The following is a 22,435-nucleotide window of genomic DNA, read 5'->3' as shown; positions in this document are numbered from 1 at the left end:
TTAATTTGAAACCTAAATCTCAAATTTAAGTGGAGCAGACTGGAATTCATTAGTGAGTGAGAGCAGTATTTCTGTTAAAGTTCAAAGCAACAGAGTGGTGAATATTAAACGACCTTGTCCTGAAATTTTCAAGCCAACAGGTAAAACATACTTTAGAGCAGTGGTGTCAAACGCAATGGCACAGGGGGCCAAAACTCTAAGCACACTTTAGGTTGCGGGCCAAACAGGATAAACATTTATTGAACAGACTAAAACTAAATGTTTTTTGAACATAAATATGAAACGAAACAGACAGGATACAATATGATTCCAAAATAAATAAACTTGAACTTAAAATCAACAACCGTATTTCTGCTAAGGCTTACGTTTGGAAACACCTGCTTTTTGTCTGGACACAAGACGTCACACACTGTCATCATGCAGCTCTTCAGAAACTCTCCCTCGGTAAATGGCCGGGCTGATTTTCTCCTCTGCTGCAATATAAACTTGTTTTCACAGCGCTAGTCAAGCCACCAGGAGCAATTCGGGGTTCAGTGTCTTGCTCAGGGACACTTAGGCATGCGGGGAGACCGGGAGTCGAACCACCAACTTGCTGGTCAGTAGACGACTGCCCTACCTCTTAGGTTATATTTCTTAATTACAGCCACATTAGCTCCACAAATAAGACACACGGGTTTATTGGCAATGTCAGTAAACATATACTCAGCCTCCCACCGGTTTTGAAAGGCTCTGTTTTCAGAATCAACTTTTCTCTTGGTCATTGTTAGGGACTAGCTTTGACTTGAAATTAGGGTTGTATATGTCAACAGATGCTTGATTGATCTGACATAATTGACACGGGAATGATCACAGGTAGCCTATCGTTCGGTAAGGCAGCTGTTGCACTGCATTATGGGATTTGTAGTTTGTGTGTTATCGGCGCCTCATATCGCCGGGCCATGAAAAAAAAGATATATAAAATGATCTCGCGGGCCGCATACGGCCCACGGTCCTTGAGTTTGACACATGTGCTTTAGAGGAAGTGCTGAGTTCAAATTAACAGCAAATTAAAACAGAATCAGAGCAGAAAACAGGCTTCTTACTAAAACCTGATGAACTATACTTGTAAACACACTTTCAGAATTATTAATGTGCACACAGAATACTGTGTGTGTGTAAGTGTACCTGATTCTACAGCATGTTAGTTTTATACCATGGGAGTCAGGACCTTTTTTGAAAGTGAGAACAGTTGTCACTTTCTGGAACACATTCAGAGATATTTGAGGATTCACGCTTGACTTTAGAGTTGTGTTTATGTTCAAGTTAGATTAGGGTGGTGTTGGAGGTAGGCATTTAGGACCTCATAGTAGTAAATGTCCTCACAAAGATAGAAGACTTTGTGTGTGTATGAGCACGCCTGGTATTACTCAAATTGTGGGGACTGAGACCTGTCGACACACTCGCATCGTGGGAACTTGGCTTTCCTCATGGGGATCAGATGATGGTCCCCATCATGTAAATCATTAAACCTTAGGGCAACAACTTGATTTAAGGTTAAGGTGAGATTAAAATTAGGTTAAGGGTTAGGGTTTGGCAGGTAGTGGTTATGTAAACAAACTTGTGTTTGTGTCTAGGTGGTCCCCAGTTGCTTGGGGTGGATCAGGTGTTGCAGGCGGAGTCAGCAGGCAGGGTGGTGAACCTGAGCTGTGAGGCAGTGGGCTACCCAGTGCCCAGCATCTCTTGGAACATCGTCGGCAGCCAGGTATCCAGTCTGACTCACAGCACTGACTAACTTCACAATAAGTGGTAACGTGTTACAGTAGGAGATGCAAATCCTAGTTTGGTTTGTTGCAATGATGAACGGTCAATGTGAAGATGATGAGAGCAATATTATGGATTAACTTGCTGCCATTACTGTGGTGGCAGAGTCAAACTAAATGCTTCAAGCCTCAGACAGTGAAAGCACAGATGTTTGGGCTGATTATGGTTAATTTGAATTTTAATTGAAAAGTTATATCTGTTTTGATAACTATTTCAAAACACTTACAGTTTTTAGAAAGAAAGAATCGACAGGTCACACTTAAAAAACATTGGAATTGGCCAAGACAATAGCAAGCAGTTCACCTCTAGTTGAAACCAGCTGTACTCTCACTCGTGAAGTGGTAGAAATGTGCATATAGTACCCAAGGTGTGTTTGTGTCTCCACAGTCCTGGGATGAGGTGGTGAGCAAGGCAAACGAGCACATGGCTCACAGTGTGGTGTCAGTCAAAGTCACCTCAGACATCAACGCTCTCTGCAACGTTTCAAATAACATGGGTGCTGAAGTCAAAATTTTCAGCATTAAAGCCAGTAAGAACTCTCCTTCCTGAAAACATATTTTATCAGTGGGCTTATTTCTATGAGCAATGGAACCCTACGTGTCTACAGAATTTTCAAAAACACTTTTGCTCATTTCATATAACAGATTTTCTCATCGTGTTTGTGGGACATGAGTCTTGTGTGTACCGGGGTAATGTTGGCAGATGTGGACAGCTGCCCACTCTAAATGTCATTCTTCTTGTTCACAGTTCCCAGCATCACCTCCGCTGCTCCCTTCTCTCCTGGTAAGACCATTGTCCTAACGCCTCTTCTTGTTAAAGACGCATCATTGCCGTTCACCCAGTTTCTTCTGTCTCAGTGTTTATGCTTTAGTTCTGTCTGTGACAATGAAAGGGTGGAGGACTCCATACATTATTTATGATTTCATGCACTCTGTAACAGGACTGTCTTTGGTTTACTGGCAGATCTTTGGGATAGCCTGGGGCCATATTAAATATTCTGTTTGATACAGAGTGAAAAATCAAATCAGCAGCAGATTCAAGCACCCCAGCATTTATAATGGTGCTTGGACCTAATGCTCTGCAGTGGTAAAAACATTTGCATAACCCACAATCTTTAAAGCAAACAAAAAAACCTTACATAACACTAAAAACAAGCAAAGTGTCTTACTTTTACTGACTTATCCAGATACCTGTTTTATAAACCAGGAAATTTGTAGTTACATATGCAGAGAGGCATTATTTTAAGGTAATGTTCTGACTTTATCTGAGCCTCATACAACTAAAATCTTCACTAGCCTGTGGGGAATACAATGGGCACTCATAAAAAAAATGATAACAAAAAGAAACAATGTGAAGTTCATCTCTAGTAAAATGTTTCTTCTAGGAAGTACATATTTGGTTGCTTCACTAATTGTTCACCGATGTTATTAGGGGCTGTTCAGATGTCTGAGAATCTCTTCTAAGAGTCATATGGTCAGTCACTTTGACTCGACAAAAACACAGTCCATCAGAGCAAAATGGTTTCTAAACACACTTTACAAGTGGAAGATCTGTTATAAGAATAAATTATATCACTGGAGAACCATAGAGTAAATGAGTCTGTTTTTCAGTTTTTGATGGATAATGGATGGATAATGTAAATAAGGTGGGTTATTGAGACTTAGGACCATAGATGCCGAGCAAAATAATTGACATTTTTCTGCAGTCCTGCTGCACTGCAGTGTCCTTTGCCACTTTTAATGACACTGGCATAATTTCATGCTTGGCTAATTATTTTTTATGCATAAGGAAATGGACTTTGTTGAATAATCCACTTACAAAACAAAATGATTTAAATGATGTAAAAGCTCTAGAACAGACTGTCTTCTGTACTTCAGCAATTCCATAAAGTTGGGACTTGCCAAAGACAGATTAAAAAAGTTTAGAAATGATGTGGGTCAGAGGCTCCTACTCTTATAATGCAGCCAGTGGCATAGTTTTCTTTCTGCATAGTAAACATCTCAGGCTTTCTGTTATAAAGCTTAAGCCCAAGCTGGGGGTTACTTGGGTCATTTTACAAGACTTGACAAAGCTTTCCCAGAGACACAAAGACATTATGCAACTGTTTTCACAGGCACAAGACTGTTGACCTGACTTTTATGTGTAAACTATGTGGTGCGCCATTATAAAGTCTTTCCCCTCAGGATTTTGTCCAAAAGCTGTATGCTCAGGCAGATGTGATTTATTTTGTGTGAAGGCTGATGAAACTTCCCTGTCAACAAAACTTTATCGAACTACACTGAAAATTGTAATAGGATTCATGATCTCAGTAGCACTGACCAGAACCAGGAAGAGTGAGCACATAATACCAATACACAATCTTGCTGTTAACTTTAGAATTGAGTTTAAAATGTCAAGTTTGCAAAGCATCAAATGTCTTAGCTCCAGCCTGTACTGAAGTGCTACTAACACCATATGTGCCAACCCATGCCCTTAGGTCCTCCAGTACCCCACTGCTGCTCTTACAGTATTGCACACATACAAAGATTGCTTGCCTAAAATCAGCAGAGGTTAAAGACTCAGTCTCAGCGAGCACTTTAAAAAGCCTAGCCAAAGCTTACTTGTTCAAGCTGGCTTTCAGTGTACCTCCTCTCCAATATTTCTTTATTTATTGTTGTTGCACAAGTGCATTTTAAGGTCCTAAATTAAACTTTGCTTCATGCTAAATCTCAAATGTTTACGTCATCATTATCCCCCTTCTGGCTTCTACTTGTTTATTTATTTTGAATATCTCTCATTGCCCACATTGTTGTTTATGACTGCCAAAATATCATGCAACACCACACTATTGTCAACATGGCAACATTGCTAGACAAAATGACACCAACATGTGAATGCCTTGCTTTCTGTGTGTTTGTGTAGCTGAGGGCAGTGGGGTGATCATAGTGGTGATCATACTGTGTCTGCTGCTGCTGGCCACCCTTGGCAGCATTCTGTACTTCCTGCACAAGAAGGGGAAGATCCTTTGTGGACGCTCGGGGAAGCAGGAGATGTGAGTACTCGTTATTTTAAATTTGTATGTTTACAGAACAACACAGATTTTTTAAAGAATAAATCTGTTTATTTTTCTATATTTTAATGATGTCAACAAATCCCATGAGAAGACCACAATGAACAATGAATTGATCTTATTCTTCTGCACCACAGAGCTTCACTATAAAGCTCATAAAGAACATTATTGAGCATTAGTGTTGGAGTGGGTGGCATGTTCCTTCATTACCAGGATCATACTCAGTGTATTTTATCCCACATTCTACCTCACATCAAAACACAGATGACTCTCGCTGTGCGCTTCACATCCACTCCTCAGATCCACGGAGACCCTAGTTGACCTAATTAGACCGAATAGAATTTGTACATGGTCTGACTGATGTGCCAGATCAGGTCTCAGTTGCTCAGAGCTGAGTGGACCTGTGACGACCTCTAGTGCCAACCCTTCTTTCTGTCAGCAGCACCAAAGAGAAGACCACCAAAGATGACATTGTTGTGGAGATGAAGACCAACACAAAGAATGAGGAAGCTATCCTCCTAAAGGCTGTCAATGGAGACAAAAAGGGCCCTAATGACCAGGTAATTATTGTGGTCATAATTTCACAATGTTAAAAAAAAAGACCCAAAAGCCAAAGATCTGCTGGCTCAGTTTTCATTGCTTCCCACAGCAGTCAGCGTAGGTGGCTTTTCTTATGCTTTACCAGTTGTGGGGCTACGATGTAAAGGTTGTCCTGAGGGAGGTGCTAAAACCCATAGAGAGTGAAAAAAATAATGCATGTCAGTTTTAGGGCTAATAGCTGTCTTTTGAATTAATTATTTAACAGTTACAGATAAACCCCGTACCAGCTGCTAGCATGCAGAATTTGGAAAGCTCTGTGTGTGCACCTCTAACAGTTGTTTCTTTTGCATTCACTGTATTGTTAATGGACTGGTTTCAGTGCTGAAATGTGGTCATAATTAACCCTTTATTGCACAAGAAAACTGTGCGTAACTATGATTAAGTACAGTAGGTTAAATGTTAAGCAGCAAATCAAGGATGGATAATAATTTCACCTACCCTGTTTTCTCTGTCACATAAGTTTGGCTAACCTGGCTTGGTTTGAGTAGACTGCTTTTAGCCAAGCATGCTTCTTTTGCAGATCTCAGTAGTTAAATTGGTAATTACAATGTCAGCTGATAGAAGGTATTGGCCAAAACTACTACTACTACAAGCATATGTAGTAGTAGTTGGCAGAATGACAGTTTATCCTTTGTCTCTGTGTATTTGTGTGGAGCTGGTGTTACACTGACGTCCTCCTCTGTCCCCTTCAGTAAAGTCCCTGATTGTAAAGCAGCAATGTTGTGCTGCAGGATACAGGACAACTGAAGCCAGCAGTCAGTGTGCGTTGAAGCAGAGGAGGCAGTTGACGCTCCCACTGATTTGAGATCTGCAGGGTAACACCACCTCATACTCTGGACATCCCCATTCATGCTTTGTTCTGAGCAGTATTCAGTTGATTTACACAGGACCACACACAGGCACATGCAGCTATCTATGTACAGATGTGTATTTTATTTTAAATGAACGTTTGCTTCCTCGACATTCAGTTTCTCCATTTGTTTCCTCAAATGGTGTTCAGTTTTTGGCTGTTGTTCAGTGTGTGTGTTTGACGATGTCTTTTATGCATCGGCGACTTTTGTTTTTCCTAAAAGTGTATGTATTAAAAATATTTTGTTATTTAAGATATTGCGGCACTCAGATTTTCATTTCACGGTAGCATCTGGGTCATGCGCACTTTGGTCCTGGTTCATGGGTCCAGGTGCAGCAGCTTACTGTTGATTAAGTCACACTGAGAGAAGGCGTGTTAGTGTTGTTTGCTTCAGTTTGATTTTGACACCAATATTTGTAGATTTTGCCCAACAGTAACGACAGTAGGCGTTTCCTCCAGGATCAGTGTTTTGTTGAGGTGGGATCAGCACCAGGAGACACTAAAGCTTGAAATGCAGGATCATCTTAATCGTAACAATGTCTAAATAAAAAAACCTGTCAGTCAGACACTGGTGACCTTCTTTTGCAATCTGCTGTCAAGCCTTTGTACTGTCTGTAAATACAAGTAGTGTACAAACCTGCTAGAGGTGATCTTGGACTGTTACTGAAGGTGGACGTTGGTGATCTGCTGTGCCTGTTTTGAGAATGCATCATACACTGAATTTTTTTTCCTTTTTTGTTCTGAGTGTTTTCTTTGTTAGCTGGGTGTGTTTAAGCCCTATACCGTGAGTACAGAACTGCCAATGTTACATGTTGCAAGTTTTGAAATGGATCTTTTCGAGCATTAGGTTTTGTTTTTCAGAGCCAGAGACAGACACTTGGTTGATTGAAAAAAGACGTCACTGACTATCACTGACAAGCCCCGGTCCTCAGACTCCTCTAACAATCTGTATAAAAAAAAAATAGGATCATAATATGAGAGAAGAATTTTCCCCAAAATTCATCCCAATTTCCTAAATCCAAAAAGAGATGATAGCAGGAAGTGACATATATCACCTTCACTGTTGTGAACCAAGTTATATTATTGTTAATGTTTGTACTGCTAATGTAAATTTTTTTTTTAAATGCATCTAATTTCCAGCTATGTTTTCAGATAAATAGTGGGAATAAATGGGTAACAATCTTAAACATTGTGCAACAGGTGGAATAGTTATTTCTATACTGTTTAAAAGAGGCTGAGAAAAAGTAAATGCTATTAAAAGACCTTCTGGGCTTTTCAGATAGAGATTCAGATTTCAGGAAATTGGTTTAGCTTTGACTCAAATGTGATAATAGATGAGAGCAAAAACTGGGGTTACAAAGCATTCGTGGAAAAAATTGGCTGAAACATGCATCAACAGTGGATTTCTACTTAAGGACCTGTGTTGTATTATGACGTTCTGATTGCTGACCATGTAGGTTATTATGAAAAGACATTCTGTTGGAGAGAGCGCTACATTGCCCCAGTGACTTGCAACATTAACAAAGTAGTGATGTTTTCTTTATTTTTCTTCCACTGAGTTTTGGTGTTAACGTTATAGAAATATCCAGATGTAGGATGTCTTCAGGCACCAAACGTTCTCACATTAAGTGCGATGTTTAGGAAGGGTGTACAAAGCCATTAAAGCATCTCCTGTGTGCAGTCAGATTCTTTAGATTTGAGCTATACAGTAAATACGCACCGCCTCTTTTCAGTTTAAATATGACATTCCTTGTTGATTCTGGATTTTTCCCACAGTGGTAAAATGAGTCTAAAACTGAACATTGCAAAAGACATTTTTCTAAATGTGTGTAAATTAAGTACTGTACACGTGACTCTTTGATGCTTGCGTCTTTTTTTTTTTATATATATTTTTTTGCAGGAAAATGATAAATAAAATGTTTCATTCTACCATGTTTTGCAGAGGTATGAACAAGTATTTGAAATATAATCACTGTTGGACTTTTTCTTTGCCTGAGGATTCAATATGTACCAGAACAACAGAGTTCAATGTGCTCTGTCTAAACGCTGCATAGTCCCACAGTGAGGAGACGGGAAGTGGCGCTGCCTCCAAACCGCTGTCAGCACAAGCTGGAAATGATTCCAACAGTAGCTCAGATTTCCAGCTGGAGTCTGGAGGAGGAAGGACAGAAAACGCAGCTCACATCTGCAATAAATTCAGGCATCATTAGTGCTGAGCTGCCCTACTCACAGCAAAACAAATGAACCAGCCTCTACTCATTAAGCATAAATATACAACCCCAGCTGAAGGCTGTGCTCAGATCCAAATGAATTAGAATTAATTTGAAGTGATAAGAGCATGCTTCTCGCAGCTTTGATTTTCTTGCTCTGCTCAAATGCGTTGCAGGCCAGTCAGTATCTTTCTGACACAGACACACTAAAGAGCATGCGAATCAAAAACATTTAAATTTTTATTCAGTGTCTTTAACGAACCTTAAATATACTTTTTATTGGGGACAGGACCATGGCCACATACTAAATTTCTTTAAATATATAGATAGAGTGAATTGTATATTGCATTTAGTCATTATGGACAAACCACGCAGACCAAATGTTAAAGAAAATACAGTTTAATTAAAAATCTTAATGGCTTAGGCATGAAAACGTGGCAACAATGAATGCTGAGGATATTAAAAAGAAAATAAATAAAATATGTACACAGGCAATAACAAAGCAATGAAGACAATGTTTTTAGTAGGCAAGTTCTTGTTGAAAGGGAGGCGAGCTAATCTTTATATACCACAATCATTAACCAGTGGATCTGAAGCAACACACCAAGTGAATTGAACAGTAACTCTGAGGGGAAGTCTGCGTGAGATGATGTCGGCCTCTAGCGTGTCGTTGCACAGCAGCACTTTCATGGTCAAGGAGTTAGTCCCCGTTAGTGTTCAAACAGTGAGATGACCCAAACACACAGCCTAGGGACCGATGATGCTTTTTTTTTTGTACGTCCACACAAGCTGAGGGGGACTATAAAGGGCAGCTTGCTGCTTTGAAATGCTTTTGGTTAGGGGGCAATTAAAGCTGTAAGATTTCTGTGGAATTGCAGCGAGACGCCAGATAGACCAACCAGTCTCGTCCTCTAAGACGGGATCAATCCACGCCTTACAGTTCCAACGTGGTCTGACTTTATGCTCATTTAACTGCATTTTCATTTTATTTTCAGTGTCTTTCAGTGTCAGTGTGTTTAGTACATACTAAAACTGAAACTATTTTCCAATTAAAACCTGGAGCTGTGTGGATTTCTGTTTCATTAAACTGTGAATGTGGAGATGTTTTGGTTTCTCTGCTGATGTGTAGCTTGTGTTTGACAAAAGGCACGTTGTCTGTATATATTACTGTAGAAATAAGAGATCAGTGAAAACCTATTTTAGAAAACAAAAAGAAGAAAGTGCACTCAGCTAAATGGGACAGGGGAAATGAGATGCTCAGCCCTCGTTTCTTTCAGTGTTCTTAAATGTAGTGGCAGTAAAAGGCAAGTCAAAGTAGTTCTGACCCACGGGCTCGTTCCTTTGGATCCAGGTTTGCTAACTCCTGGATTCACATGCTCTCTCCAACCTGTGACTGTTTGTCTAAGATCTAAGACAAATGGCTGCATAAATGCAGGTTAATTCCACACAGTTCACTCACTTTTTCTTGCCACTGTGTGTGTGTGTGTGTGTGTGTGTATTCTGCACTGATGTTGTCTGGACTCCCTGCTTTGATGACAGGCATCTTTTCATCTTTGCTCTAAATGCACCTGTGATCCTCTGGTTGTCTTATCACATCAGCCCATATGACATCTAATTCCCCTGATAGGATGATGCATTATAAAAGGCAAAGGTGTGGTGCCTGGGAGTGACAGCTGCTTATTACTGGTCCACTGGAAAGACATCTAAACACCTGAGTAAAATCCACAGGACTCTTCAGTTTACTCAGTTCAACTTTTTACATGGAGAGCAGATGTAAATGATTTGAGATTCAGACTAGCCCTGATCTGACTCAAACTGATATTTCAGTCACTCCGCAAAGCATTAAATTATTTACAGAAAGACTGTTGATTACAAGAGCTCACCAGATGGAACCAATCTCCTTAGGAACTTTTAATACAGAGGGAGTCTGCAGCCGTGCTAGCAGCTCTGTGACGCTGTACTTGGGTACCCCTCTTGGTACCTGCCGCCAGAATGGCTTTAAAAAAAAAAATGCTGCCAGGGTGGACGTGAAGACAAAAATAAGATGTTCCTACACACAGAGATAGTCTTCTTTTTTTAATTCAGTGCAAACCATGTGCAATCAAAGCTCAAACACATCTTCAAATAGCTGACCAACACTCCATAAGCCCCAGCTGACTGATTCACTATCACATAGGACAAATGCAACAATGAATCCACACAGATGTGGAGTGTTAAATGTTTACTTTAACAATCTATCAATGTAGCTGCAGATTTTTTTTTGTCCACCCGCTAATCAATTAACCAACTAGTTGTCTCAGCACTTATGTCCTATAGGTTGCATTTGAGTTGCTGAGTGACTGAAATGTCTGAGCTTCATAAACCTGCCACCCAGGACTGTAGGATGTATAATAATCCAGTTAGAAATTGGAGGAAGTCAATGACTTTGGGGAAGCACTGCAAACCAGTTTAAAAAAATATTAACTATGATAGGTTACTGTAATGCAAAAAAAGGTAGCAATTAGCAAGATGATCCAAATATTGGAATGTCTCAGTAACGATGTGCTGTGACTCAAGAGTTAAGTGCTCGTCCACAACACTGCCAACATTATATCATTGTCGCTATGTGTCATTTAGCATTTTCATTGCATATAACCCTGGCTTATTACTAGTACCTGAGTCCACAACAACACACCACCCACAGTTTTTTTTGCTTTAGAGCTCGATGTAAATCCCTTCATTCTGATTTCTTAATGAACCCAGTGAAGCTGTTCTGGGTACAAATGTGACGCTGAAAAAAAAAAATACATGAGAGGAAATCTAACAGGTCAAGTCTTTTCACTTTTTAGAAACAAACAAAGCGTATACAGAAGCTTTTGACTAAACCAGCCTTCAGTGTCTGACCACCTCAAATGGTGGCAGGAAATCATGGAATTTAATGACAAAATGAACATCTGGGTTTTCAGTCATTGTTAGTACCTTGCACAGCACAACACGTTATGATAGAACTTTAACACTAAACTTGTTATTTCATTAGAGAACCATCATTATACCAGGAGCTGAAAGGAGATATGGAGTCAAATAGCCACCGAAACGGAGTGAGCCACAGTGACGCATAGGGCATGAAGCCCCGCCCCGCAATACTGCACTGCAACTGGACATTCACATTCATCAGCATGAGCACACACATACACACTTCACTGTGTTAATCACTAATTTCTGACCAAACTTTGTGTCGCTACATATTCGTACGCCACAATTTGCCAAAAAGCCCGTAAAGCACCAAAGTGAATGGCTGCCAGCAGTGGGACACCGAGTCGAGAACGAGGACCTGCAGGGTCCCTCGTCTGATTAAAGTCAGTGTAGCTTCAACACTTAGCTTAATGAGAGAACGTACTCTTACTGAGGGGGAGAAACTACCACGCCATGAGTCGACCTCAGCAAAGTACAGCAGGGCCAAAGCTTGGCTTTGATTCTCTGTGTATGCTGCGTTCAGATCATATCAGATCTCAGGTCTGCCTCCAAGACTGAGCTGCTCCCTAAACTAAACTGGACTAATGGTTTGACACTGCCATCCTTGTGCTCCTTCTAACTGGCCCAAAAACCTCAATATCCAAGTGGTAATTATGAGTAAACAGGAGAGTTTGAGGCTTCGGTGTCAGCTACTTGGCACTGGCATAACAGTAGTCCAAGAGAATCAAAATAATCTATTTTCCACACCAAAATTCCTCTTAGAAGAGCAATAACTGCTGCGGTTTGTTCAAAGTACAAATGACTCACTGTGATGTAGCTGTAATCTCCGTCTCCTTCTGATATGATGCAAACACAGCAACGCTACACAGAGCCAAGCCTTTTGGCCATGCTTGGTAAAGGCTATCCATGATAATGGCACGGAGCGGAGACAGACAACACAGATGGGATGAGTGAGGCTGGAGCGACTATGTGGCGATGTGTGCCGTGGACGGGATGGAGACGAACTCGCGCAGGATGTTCTTGGCTGTCTCCAGGTTGTTCTGGGCGATCATCAGGGCTTTCTGGATGTCCTGAATGGAGTAACCTTGGGACATCAGGCACTCGATCTCCCCGTTTAGCGCCAGGCTTCCAGGGCCCGCAGGAGGAGGAGGGGAGGGGCCCGGGAGGTCTAGCAATGGAGCAGGAAATTCACGGTTTAAAGGGCGAGGCCGTCGGTCAGAGTTGGCTCGTCGTGGGAGAGGTTTGGGGGGTCGTTCAGGGTCCACTCCTGCTGCAAACATACCTGGAAACACACAGATAAGCAGTTATTAGTTAACGTGTTAATTTAAGCACCTGATTTTTGTTGGTCAATTTAAGTTAACACAGAGTGCACATAAGACTGGATGTAACACTTAAAAACCCAGACAGGTTTTATGTTTACGTTTACTATGACTCCAGGAAATAACCCAATTTAGCCTGTTTCCTTATCACTGCAAGGTCAACTTTAAATCTCTAACCAGCTGCATTTTACTCCAACATAGAAGAGTAAAAAATAAATTCCATACTAGCTTCTACTGCACTGTCCATGCTGAGGGTGCAGAAGGCGGCTGAGGGACCGCTCATATCCGACAGGGTTCTCCTGGTGGGGGCTGGGGGGACCACCGGTCTGGGACAGTTATACATGTAAACATCCTCCACACTGCTCTCCTCCTTCTTGTCCTGGGAAACCACATCTGAATGTTGTGCGGGGTCTGAAAGCTCAGACGTCTCAGATGAACTAGCCTGGGCCTGGATATTACACATGGACTCGTAGACTTGGGGGTCCTCAGAATCACTGTCCCCCGCCTCACTAATCAGACAAAGCACAGAAAGAGAGAGAAAAATCATTTAGGGGCGCCATTTTTTTGTTGTCTCATAAAATCCTGTCTAAGATTTCTGTAAATTGTCTTTTCTGTTTTTAAAAGACTCTGCAGACCTTTAGTTGTAGTTACCTGAAAATAATATTTAAAAGAGACTTAACTGAAATAAAGAGGAAACTGTATAAAACAGGCCATGTTTTAATTTAAAATCACAAACCGATAATACTGATATATGAGAACATAAAAAGTTCAGCGGTAGCAAAACAGTAAAGATCTGATATAGTGAATGAAACCATTCGTCATCATTTGGCAAGTATCTGTATTAAGTATTGCTTTGCTGGGTGCTTTCTGGTCCTGTATTTCAGACTTAATTCTTCTTCCCCATCTCAAGGACATGAAAATGAGGGGTAATACTGCAGAGCCCATGGTCCAACAAAACTGAGGCTGCAGAGCCCCCTGGTGGACAAAGAATGACTGACCCTAGATACATTTGTCCAGTATTGCTTTGTGTGTGAGACACACGGTTGAGGTCTTGAGTGAGGTGTTGATTCAGCTGTGTGATCACATTGGCTGTTAGTTTGTCCTAGAGCTGGACAAAATAATAGAGACACCTGTCAGTATAATGTAACCCAATACATGACCAATTACTATCAACACCAGTGAAATTTCATTTGTTATCACTTCATGAAAAATTTTGCTCCAAGGCTTCGTCTCCAATGCAGAGACAAGGAAACAAAATGCCTGTGAGGTTTCTGCATTGGAGGCCTAAACGTGGGGAAAAAAAACACTTTAGGTCCCGTGTCCATTCCGAAAATCTTGGTCCAAGCACCGACTTCTACTCTAGAATGTTTTAGAAATACTTTACAATAATTCCAGGACAATGAATGGCCCCGGGAAGCCCTTGCATTACCACTTACTGTATTTTCTTGTTTACCTGATCTCACTGTGGTGGTTTGCCTGGACCGGTGGTAGGGGTACCAAGGAGCCTGTTATGACCCAGGGAGTACCAGAGGCTGGAAGAGACGTAGGACTCATGTACTCGTTCTCCTCACAGTCCGACAACGACTTCTCCCCACTCAGCACCACTGCTCCCGGCAGAGACCTGACCGTACACAGGGGGGACTTTAATCTCGCAGTTTATAAATCAGATCAATTTACAAGTGATATGCGTTTTGTTTGTTCACTAAATTGCGATATGAAACAGAAGTGGCAGTTAAGCCATATGATCTAAATGAAGGTCTGACAGAAAACAGAAGCCAGAATAAAAAGTAGGAAAATATTTGTCCTACAAAATTATAGTTAGATTCACTCACAGCCATGTGAGAATGAAGTTGGTTAAGGGCTTCTCTTTAAAAGCTAGTTTATGTATTGCCTCTTTGTGTAGTAATAATGTCAAACTCTAAAAACTGTTGTCATGACTGCATCATTTTAATCACTCCTTTTACAGGTGGTCTCATCGTGTCCACTGCACGGCTCCATACCTCCCAGCCAGACAGTAGACAGCATTGGTAGCTGACGGGGGTTTGCTTCCCTCGCCACTGGCTCCGTTGCTCTGAGGGGTGGTGGACAGGGCTGACAGGGCCTTGGCTGTAGGACGTGGGACCATGTAGTTGGCAGCCCAGGCGGGCTGGTCGGGGGTGGAGGGCAGGGGTCTCCTCTGGAGTCTGGAGTCCTGACTGACCAGGGAGGGGCGCTCCGGAGGGGGAGGAGGGGGCAGCTCTCTCAGGGCTGGAGGCAAAGGCAGAGGCTTGTCTCTGTGAGTGGCTGCCATCTGGAGTGGAGGTAGGAGTGAAAGCTGGTGTTAGAAACTAGAAAAAATATTATGACATTCATCTCTTCTATTGGAATCATGTTAGGAAAGGACCATTTGACAGCCATTTTGGAAGGGGGGAGCAACTACAATGACCATTTACTCTTTAACTACGGGCACAAGTGTTGTTTTAGGACAGACTTGAAAGAATGTAGACATGTCTTTTAGGTCTAACCTTAGGTGCATCCACAACCAGGGGGTCTAAAACACTGTTCGTCTTTAGTGCACACTCTTTTACACAGACCTTGGGTGTGGCCCCCTGGCCCAGTGCACTGTGGGAACTGGAGGGTCTTTGCTGCAGGAGGTCCAGCCGGGGTGGCACCGGAGGCAGCTGAGACACTGGAGACGATGGGCGATCTACCTGCGCAGCCGCACACAAACACACACATGCTCTTGGAAATGTTCCACTGAACCAGCGATGAGATTTCACTACTATAATCTAAACTAACAGAATCAGGTGAGTGTGCGTTGGCCTGAGGTTTGTGTAGTTGAGGCTTATCGACATATAAAGCTTTTGTATGTGGGCCTCTTACCTTGGTGCAGGCCAGCCTGCTCATAACCAGGTTCTGGTCCTCCAGGCGGTCATCTTCTTCCTCATCGTTCCCAGCAGCGTCTGCTCTGCTGGACCCCTGGAAACCAGCAAAGGAAGCCCCGCTGGCCTTTGGGTGGAAGGGGTCCACTACGATGGGCTCTGTGCCTTTAATCTCACAGCGGCAAAACGGGCATCCTTGACCCTCTGACTCCTGATAAATACACAGAGAAGGCACCGAGAGAGCAGAGTGAGGACTTTGTCATAGTGGAGACTCATTACTTTAGCTCACACACAAATTGCTAATATGTCTCTCTAACACAGTGCAGGGAACTTCCAAAAAAAAACCAATGAGCATCAGGAAGATATGCTGAAGCAATAAAAGTAAAGATAAAAACAGTGTAAAGTATTTAAATAATAATTTAAATAAGTTATATAATTTCAAGTAATTCACATTGTTTAAAGACAAAAGCCTTGATCCAAAAGTATAAACATTTGTAAAGATGCAATTACAACCATAGAACATGAACAACCTTCAGCATCTTAACATATAAGAGCGGTCATGTTATGATGCAGTAAAATCTCTGAACTAAAATTAGTAAGTGAGAATGGCATATCTGTTCTGAAACTTGGAGCAGCAGAGTGGTGAGTACAATTACTAGGATGCACTTATAGAAATAAGGCTTTGGAAATGTATATCATGCTGACAAACCTGCCACGCAGTCAGACAGGAGGTGCACATCAAGTGTCTGCAGGGCTCGATCTTGACATCCTTGTCGTTCTCTGCACAGATCTTACAAAGCTGGAAAGTGGAGCCCATCTCACAGTACAGCTCATACTGCTCCTGCAGACATGAAGGTGGAGGAGACAGGCTGTTATAGTGACCACTGGTCATGTCATTCTTAATCTAAAGGGTTTTATTCATTCATCATTATCACCAGAAAGATTTTTCTTATTCATAACTCTACATTTAAAGTCTTTAAAGTCTACTAAGTTAATGTTTTAGTCTACTTCTATCAAAGAGTACCAGTGGTCTATATATCGTAGCACTAATTTGACTGATACGTCCTGTTCGGTGTGCCTATTGTGTATGTACTTAGCACTAAAAACAGCTGAGGCATAAGAACAGGTTTTGCTGGTTTGCAAATGAGAATCAAACAAGGCCAAACCTGAGTAACTTTGATGTGGTCCTGTGGAGAAGGTTCACACAGCCCGGTGAGGTCTGGGTTCTGTGCACGGCCATCTGGGAACAGATAGCTAGAGAAAAACCACATACGTAAGAGACACCACAAAAAGGTCAGTACTGTAAAATAGGTCTCAACTTAGCTGCAAAACCAAAATAGTCAGTTGAGAAACACTGAAATGTTCCATGCTTGTCTTCCACACTGAGCAGCAAGCTCCACCCCTTTTACAGACAACTTTCAGGTTTAAAAATAGATTTTCAGTGAACAGTTCCTTTTATACAGCAACAAGATGTATGCTCTGATACTGTGCTACAAAAGTGATGTTTTATTAAAGCTTGATTATAACTTTTTTACTAAAAATGTTACCACTGATGTGTGTGACTGTGGTGGATGCACCAAAGCCTTTAGCTTAAGAACCTTCAGAATCTCCTGATTTGACCTTTGGTGTAGTGGGAAACACAGCAGACATGTATAAACTATAGTATAATATGCCCTGTAATGTACTGGTACTTGGTGTTGTAATGGGACTTACAATCCCTCTCTGTACCCATCAATGAGGGCTTGGAAGAGTGGTTTGTTATGGGGGATGGTCTGCAGGATGTTCCCGTCAGCTGTGACGTAGCCGATCGCCCACTGGCCCAGCCGAGTGCAGCTCAACCGAAATATGTAACTGAAAACAAGAAGACAAGCTCAACCAATAAGTTCACACTGGCCGTGTTCAGTCGCAACAATATGTTGAATACAGTTTGGAATCCGACTCGTGACCTAAAGTAGCCTCGATAGATGCGTCCAGAACTTTTAGATTATGAGGAAGCAACATCTCAACAAGTCTTGTTTCTGTAGTATTTCTGCTGATGCGTATCTGTGGTTTTAAGGGCTCATCTGTATCTCACCTGCCAGGTTTGTGGATGAATCTGTGCAGTCGGGCTTTGACCTCATCATAGGTTAGGAAGGCCATGTAACCAGGGTGTGTGACTGCCAGACTGTTCCAGTTCCTTAAAAGAGATGACCATGGCTACAAAACACACAGACAGACAAAAAAAAGTGTTCCTGATACAGACAGCTTTGTATGTTAGAGTGCAGTGTACACAATGTAGTTTTGGTCAGCAACACTGAATATAAACATAACTAATGTTTGTTTACAGGGGAGTTCCACAGGGTTAATCAGCAACTCATAAGAAATCACCAAGGCAGTTTCCCTGACCAATAATCAATTAATCAACAAAAGACACTAATGACACTATTAAGTCAAGAGGGGACACCAAGGGTGGCCTTCGGTTTGGCTGAACTCCAAGCTCACATGACTTAATAACAGGCACACAGCACATACGTATGGGGGTACAAAGCACCACTGCACAGTGTCAGATAATCAACAAGTAACTCATTCTGCAGCTTCTGCAGATTGAGAGCTTTCAAACTTGATGATGTCCTACTTTCAGTTGCATTGTCTTTCTTGTCTCCTTCTGCAGAAATTTCCGCTGGACTGATGACAGCCCAAACTGAAACTCTTGGGTCAAAGCAATCAACGTCATCTCCTAGATGTCAGACCCCAGCTAAAGTTTCACATTTTTCCACTCCAACCTGCATTATTTTGGATTTGTTAAACTTGTTAATGACTGAAATTATTATTACATGTGATTTTCTTTTAAGGTGTCGGATGTTCTAAGTAACTCTTAATTCACATTGAGGTTTTAGAAATAATTCATAAAAGTAGAGTTTAGACCTGTTAATTCTACATCGGCGTGTAACCCTCTACTGTTATTACCTGGAAGAGCCTGGTGAAGATGTCAAACTCAAAGACAGAGATGTAGTCGTTGCAGGTGAGGTCGATGGTGGACTTTAGGGCCATGGCCTCCAGGCCTGAGCTGATGGGGTGAAACTCATGAAGAGCCTGGCGAAATGTCCTCCATGGTACAATGGTCCTGCATCAGAGGGAGAGAGCCAGAATGTAAGTGCTCAAAACCCAAAGCTCAGACAGCAACTATTAAACAAGCACAGATAAACAGAATTTTAACAAACCAACCAAAATTCTGTTCGCCAAGTTGATCTCTGGAGATGTCTAATGTTTATTAACGTACAAACTCACTTGTCCCCAAATGACCTTCTCCAAAATTCGGCTGCATCAGCTTTGGTGATCCTGAAGTTGTCGCCCTGAAACAGGCCATTGGGGAAGATGGCTTTTAGCTCTGCTAGCATGTGACTAAAGATCAGGGACAGCTTGGTGAGGTTTCGCCTGAGTAAGAGGAGAGCAAGAGAGAGAACCAGAGAAACAAGCGCAAGTTAGTACAGGACATGAACAGATTAAATTCTAAAACAAATTTCAGATTTCTTTCAATTTTTTAAACTTTCCTGTATGTTTTTTATGATTCATGACTATATATCTTTTTACAGCCGATAGGATTAGTCAATCAACAGATCACAGTTATACTGATGCACATTTTAGTTACCTTTCAAGCAAACAGTCAAACAAACACAAAATCAAAAGATCTAAATCTAAGAATAAAAAAAAAAGTCTGAAATCTCTTAATTCTCACAGCAGTTGTTGATGAGCAGTATCTATGTGGAAACGCCTGACAAAAATCAGAGTGCATCAGAGGAGGGTGAACTTTCACTTAGTAATGTCTTTCTGAGGAACAGGAAGAGGATGTGATTGCAACAGTTTAATCACATCTTTATCGTACATTTGAGTCACTTTCCTTCAGTTCACAGGGCTGGTCTACTTTTGCCAAAAGTCACAAGTTGCATTTTATCATCGTGATGGAAAGTGTTAAATCTGTGGAAAAACTTTTTAGCAGCCAGAGCAGATATAGAGCAGTGTCATTCAGTTCTTTTCTTTAAATAAAGTTAACTGACCTCTTTAAATCATGTGCCTAACACACACACCATAATGTATTGTACTTTAATAGGCCAATTTCAAGTTGACCTAATAAAGAAGTTGCTGTTCAAAAACTAGGCCACTACAATGTAAAGGAGTTTGAATTGTGTTTTTTTTTTGTAGTCTCATGGAAATGAGGCTCACTTTGATTAGGTACAGTTCTACACTGTAGAGCCCAGTAATCCATGTCCAGACCATACATCAGACAACACAGAGGCAGCTTTGGTCAGCAGCAGCACTGCTACTTTAGGCAGCATCATAGAATCATCATCTTCAGGGTGTATTTTATGGATATGGTGCCAACTGAGTGATTAGCTCAATCTTGGTAACATCTGTCAGTTATCCACACACTTTCCTTGTTTCATAAGTCTTTTCCTTGCTATATTTGGATTTAATAGCCTATTTCTGCACCCACAAGGACGAATGACATTTCACAAGGACATAAACCCACCTGGGCTGGGAATTTTCCTCATACATCCTCTCCTTGGCCTCTTTAAAAAGGCTCATTGTCTGTTTAGTCTTGTTGGTCAGGTTGTCCATCACCACGCGAAAATACTCGTTCTCCCCAAGGATCTCCATTTTGCCCTCGTATCGGGACAGAATGGTGCGTAGGTGCTGGTAGGTGTCTGGCAACAAATCCAGGATATAGGGCGGGCTGTTCTTCAATGCCACCTTGGGGTTCTGGCACAAGCGCACCACCTGGATAGGAAAAACAACGTACCTTCTTATAACTCGCAAACAAAATGAAAACATGACATGGAAAAAAATAAGACTAAAACCCTCAGCCCTGGCATAAACGCCCAGAGGTGATGTTAGATGAATGGCTACAAGATCATTAAAATAAAAAGGACTTATCCCACGTGGGTTTTAAATGTGCTCAGAAACCTTCACGCCAATTTACCAACTAGATTATGAGATATTTTGTTAACAAAGATGAGCTTTTGCCACAATGATGACACTAGAGCAAAGGTCACAAGGTCAAAGAAAACATCATCACACCTCTGCTGAACTATTTCCACTCAGATGCTATATCCACAAAACCAATTCCTACTCTTAAATTTACCTCAACCTGAGTTTGGAGATATGGGTAAAATCCTTCAGTAACTCCTTTTGATATTTTCTGATCACATTATATTATGAGGTATGAGTCAACTGCAAGGCAAAACACCCTAATACTGTATTATCACCCAGGTCTGAGTGGAAGAATATGAGCCAGGTATTAAACTCTGCCACGCCACATCTACTCATACCGACATCATACTGTTGGACAGAATAAGGCAGCACAGCCACGTCTCTGCACAGCACACTACACCGGCATGCAATGATGCATTGTCCTCTGTCTTATCAGATGCTGTCCCTGTCCTTACTCTGTCCCCCCGATTTTATTTCCAGCAAGCTCTTATCTCCTCATTCCTCTCTTCTTTCTTCTCTTTGGTCTAGTACAGTTAGGACTGAGTAAAAGATATACCAGAGTGACAGACCACAATGACTATACTGTATAAAACCAATACTTCTCCCCACATAACAAACAAGCACCTCTTTTTTGATCTAATACCAAAAAAAAAGGGAAACCTCGCAGAGACATCTATGGTGTTTCCACAAAGTCCTGGGCAAAATGGTCAGATTGTGGTAACTGTGACCTAATTCACTATAAATAATCACAATTAGATTATTCATCAAGGACACCACTGTACTCCAGTTTGGGGGGTTCGTTGTTCTCATATAAACAAAGTTCCACAAGTAAATGCTGAAATAAAAATTTCAAAATACCTTTCTTGATGGTTGTCTGATAATACATCAAATTTTAGGATATTAACTATTTATGACAAAATGTGTGCATAGCTAATGTAATATGGTCATGTCCAGAAGATAGAACTATTGATAACTCGCATGTTTTTTGTGTTTCTAACAATCGGTTACTCTAAAAAAACAATGGTCAGTACCTTATCCATGAGTTTCCAGCATTTCTCCACCATTTTCTTATCAACCACTGCAGGCTGGTGAGGCTGGAGAGGCTGCTGGTGGGGTTGAAAGGCGTCCTTCATCAAGCCGAAGAGACCGGCGGCCCTCCTCGGATTTCCGGCCATTAAATCGGTTTTGCGACCGGGGGTTAGCCCCGGGGCTGAGACCGAAAACCAGGAATTATCCTTGACGCGTCTTTTCAACAAGACAATTGCTGTTTTGTGCCCCGTGTCTACTTATCACTGGAAATAATCTGTCATTCAGATGCTGTCCACGAGCAGAACAAAAAAAGCTGTGTGGACACTCTACGCGGCGCAGCTAACTAACAAGCTACATCTGAAAAGCCACTCTCACTTTAATTCCGTCGCCAAATACAAGCTTAGGACATATTCGTTATGTAGTTATGTCTACTGTCAGACAGATATCGATCGCTTCCTGACCACGGCTAGTCAGAGCCTCTTGAGATATCAAGCCGGTTTATCATAAACTCGAGGTGTTAATAAGCCACATAGAGCGACCAACAAACAAGCAGTGTTGCAACCCCAGCCAACAACCTAGAAGCAGAGTAAACAAGGATGTCGATGTCGTCTTCTTCTTTTTCTCCATCTCCTTCTTCTTCTACTTCTTCTTCTGTGGTTTTTAAACGTCAGCCGGCATAAACAAGGATGTCCGCCAGCAGCCTTCCAAAATATAGGTATAATCAGCGAACAGCGGTGGACCTTGACATTTACTCCGTTCACCATACGAACATTACTAAATTGTTGTTTTAATAGACT

General features: G+C 41.6%; 2 protein-coding genes across 3 annotated transcripts in view; one reads left to right on the top strand and one right to left on the bottom strand.

Annotated features, from left to right (window-relative positions):
- mcama (melanoma cell adhesion molecule a) overlaps positions 1–7,536 on the top strand; it is a 42,638-nt gene extending 35,102 nt beyond the window's left edge. Inside the window, exons 11-16 of the mRNA XM_020598501.1 lie at positions 1,614–1,741; positions 2,188–2,329; positions 2,548–2,583; positions 4,702–4,831; positions 5,292–5,409; positions 6,142–7,536. Coding sequence (XP_020454157.1) covers positions 1,614–1,741; positions 2,188–2,329; positions 2,548–2,583; positions 4,702–4,831; positions 5,292–5,409; positions 6,142–6,144 — 557 coding nt within the window. The 3' untranslated portion in view covers positions 6,145–7,536. The remainder of the gene's footprint in view (positions 1–1,613; positions 1,742–2,187; positions 2,330–2,547; positions 2,584–4,701; positions 4,832–5,291; positions 5,410–6,141) is intronic.
- A 1,369-nt stretch (positions 7,537–8,905) lies between these two features.
- Positions 8,906–22,263, bottom strand: LOC109959267 (E3 ubiquitin-protein ligase CBL-like). 2 transcript variants are annotated; one of them, XM_020598495.1, is made up of 14 exons: positions 21,641–22,263; positions 20,149–20,396; positions 18,909–19,055; positions 18,588–18,744; positions 17,716–17,837; positions 17,355–17,492; positions 16,808–16,895; positions 16,351–16,482; positions 15,643–15,852; positions 15,285–15,470; positions 14,781–15,070; positions 14,234–14,401; positions 13,006–13,289; positions 8,906–12,743 (listed from the first exon to the last, which is right to left on the bottom strand). In XM_020598495.1, exons 1-14 carry the CDS (start codon positions 21,782–21,784, stop codon positions 12,427–12,429), a joined length of 2,631 nt encoding a protein of 876 aa, XP_020454151.1. In that variant the 5' UTR covers positions 21,785–22,263; the 3' UTR covers positions 8,906–12,426. The 2 variants fall into 2 exon arrangements, with proteins under 2 accessions (XP_020454151.1, XP_020454152.1); XM_020598496.1 differs by having other exon boundaries at positions 8,907–12,743; positions 15,354–15,470; positions 21,641–22,261.
- Between the last annotated feature and the right edge of the window lie 172 nt (positions 22,264–22,435).

This window comes from Monopterus albus, unplaced genomic scaffold (assembly GCF_001952655.1).
Source record: "Monopterus albus unplaced genomic scaffold, M_albus_1.0 scaffold38.1, whole genome shotgun sequence".
Classification (NCBI taxonomy): domain Eukaryota; kingdom Metazoa; phylum Chordata; class Actinopteri; order Synbranchiformes; family Synbranchidae; genus Monopterus; species Monopterus albus.
Note: the sequence above shows the minus strand (reverse complement) of the source record. Positions and strands in the feature narration are given on the sequence as shown.

What these genes read in the sequence shown, in the direction of transcription:
- LOC109959267 (XM_020598495.1), bottom strand. Translation starts at nt 21,784, where the DNA reads ATGGCCGGAAATCCGAGGAGGGCCGCCGGTCTCTTCGGCTTGATGAAG. An exon ending in GATGGGTACAGAGAGGGATT is followed by an intron (nt 16,896 to 17,354) that starts GTAAGTCCCATT and finishes GTTTTTCTCTAG; the next exon opens with CTATCTGTTCCCAGATGGCC. An exon ending in AACCACCACAGTGAGATCAG is followed by an intron (nt 13,290 to 14,233) that starts GTAAACAAGAAA and finishes TTGTCTGATTAG; the next exon opens with TGAGGCGGGGGACAGTGATT.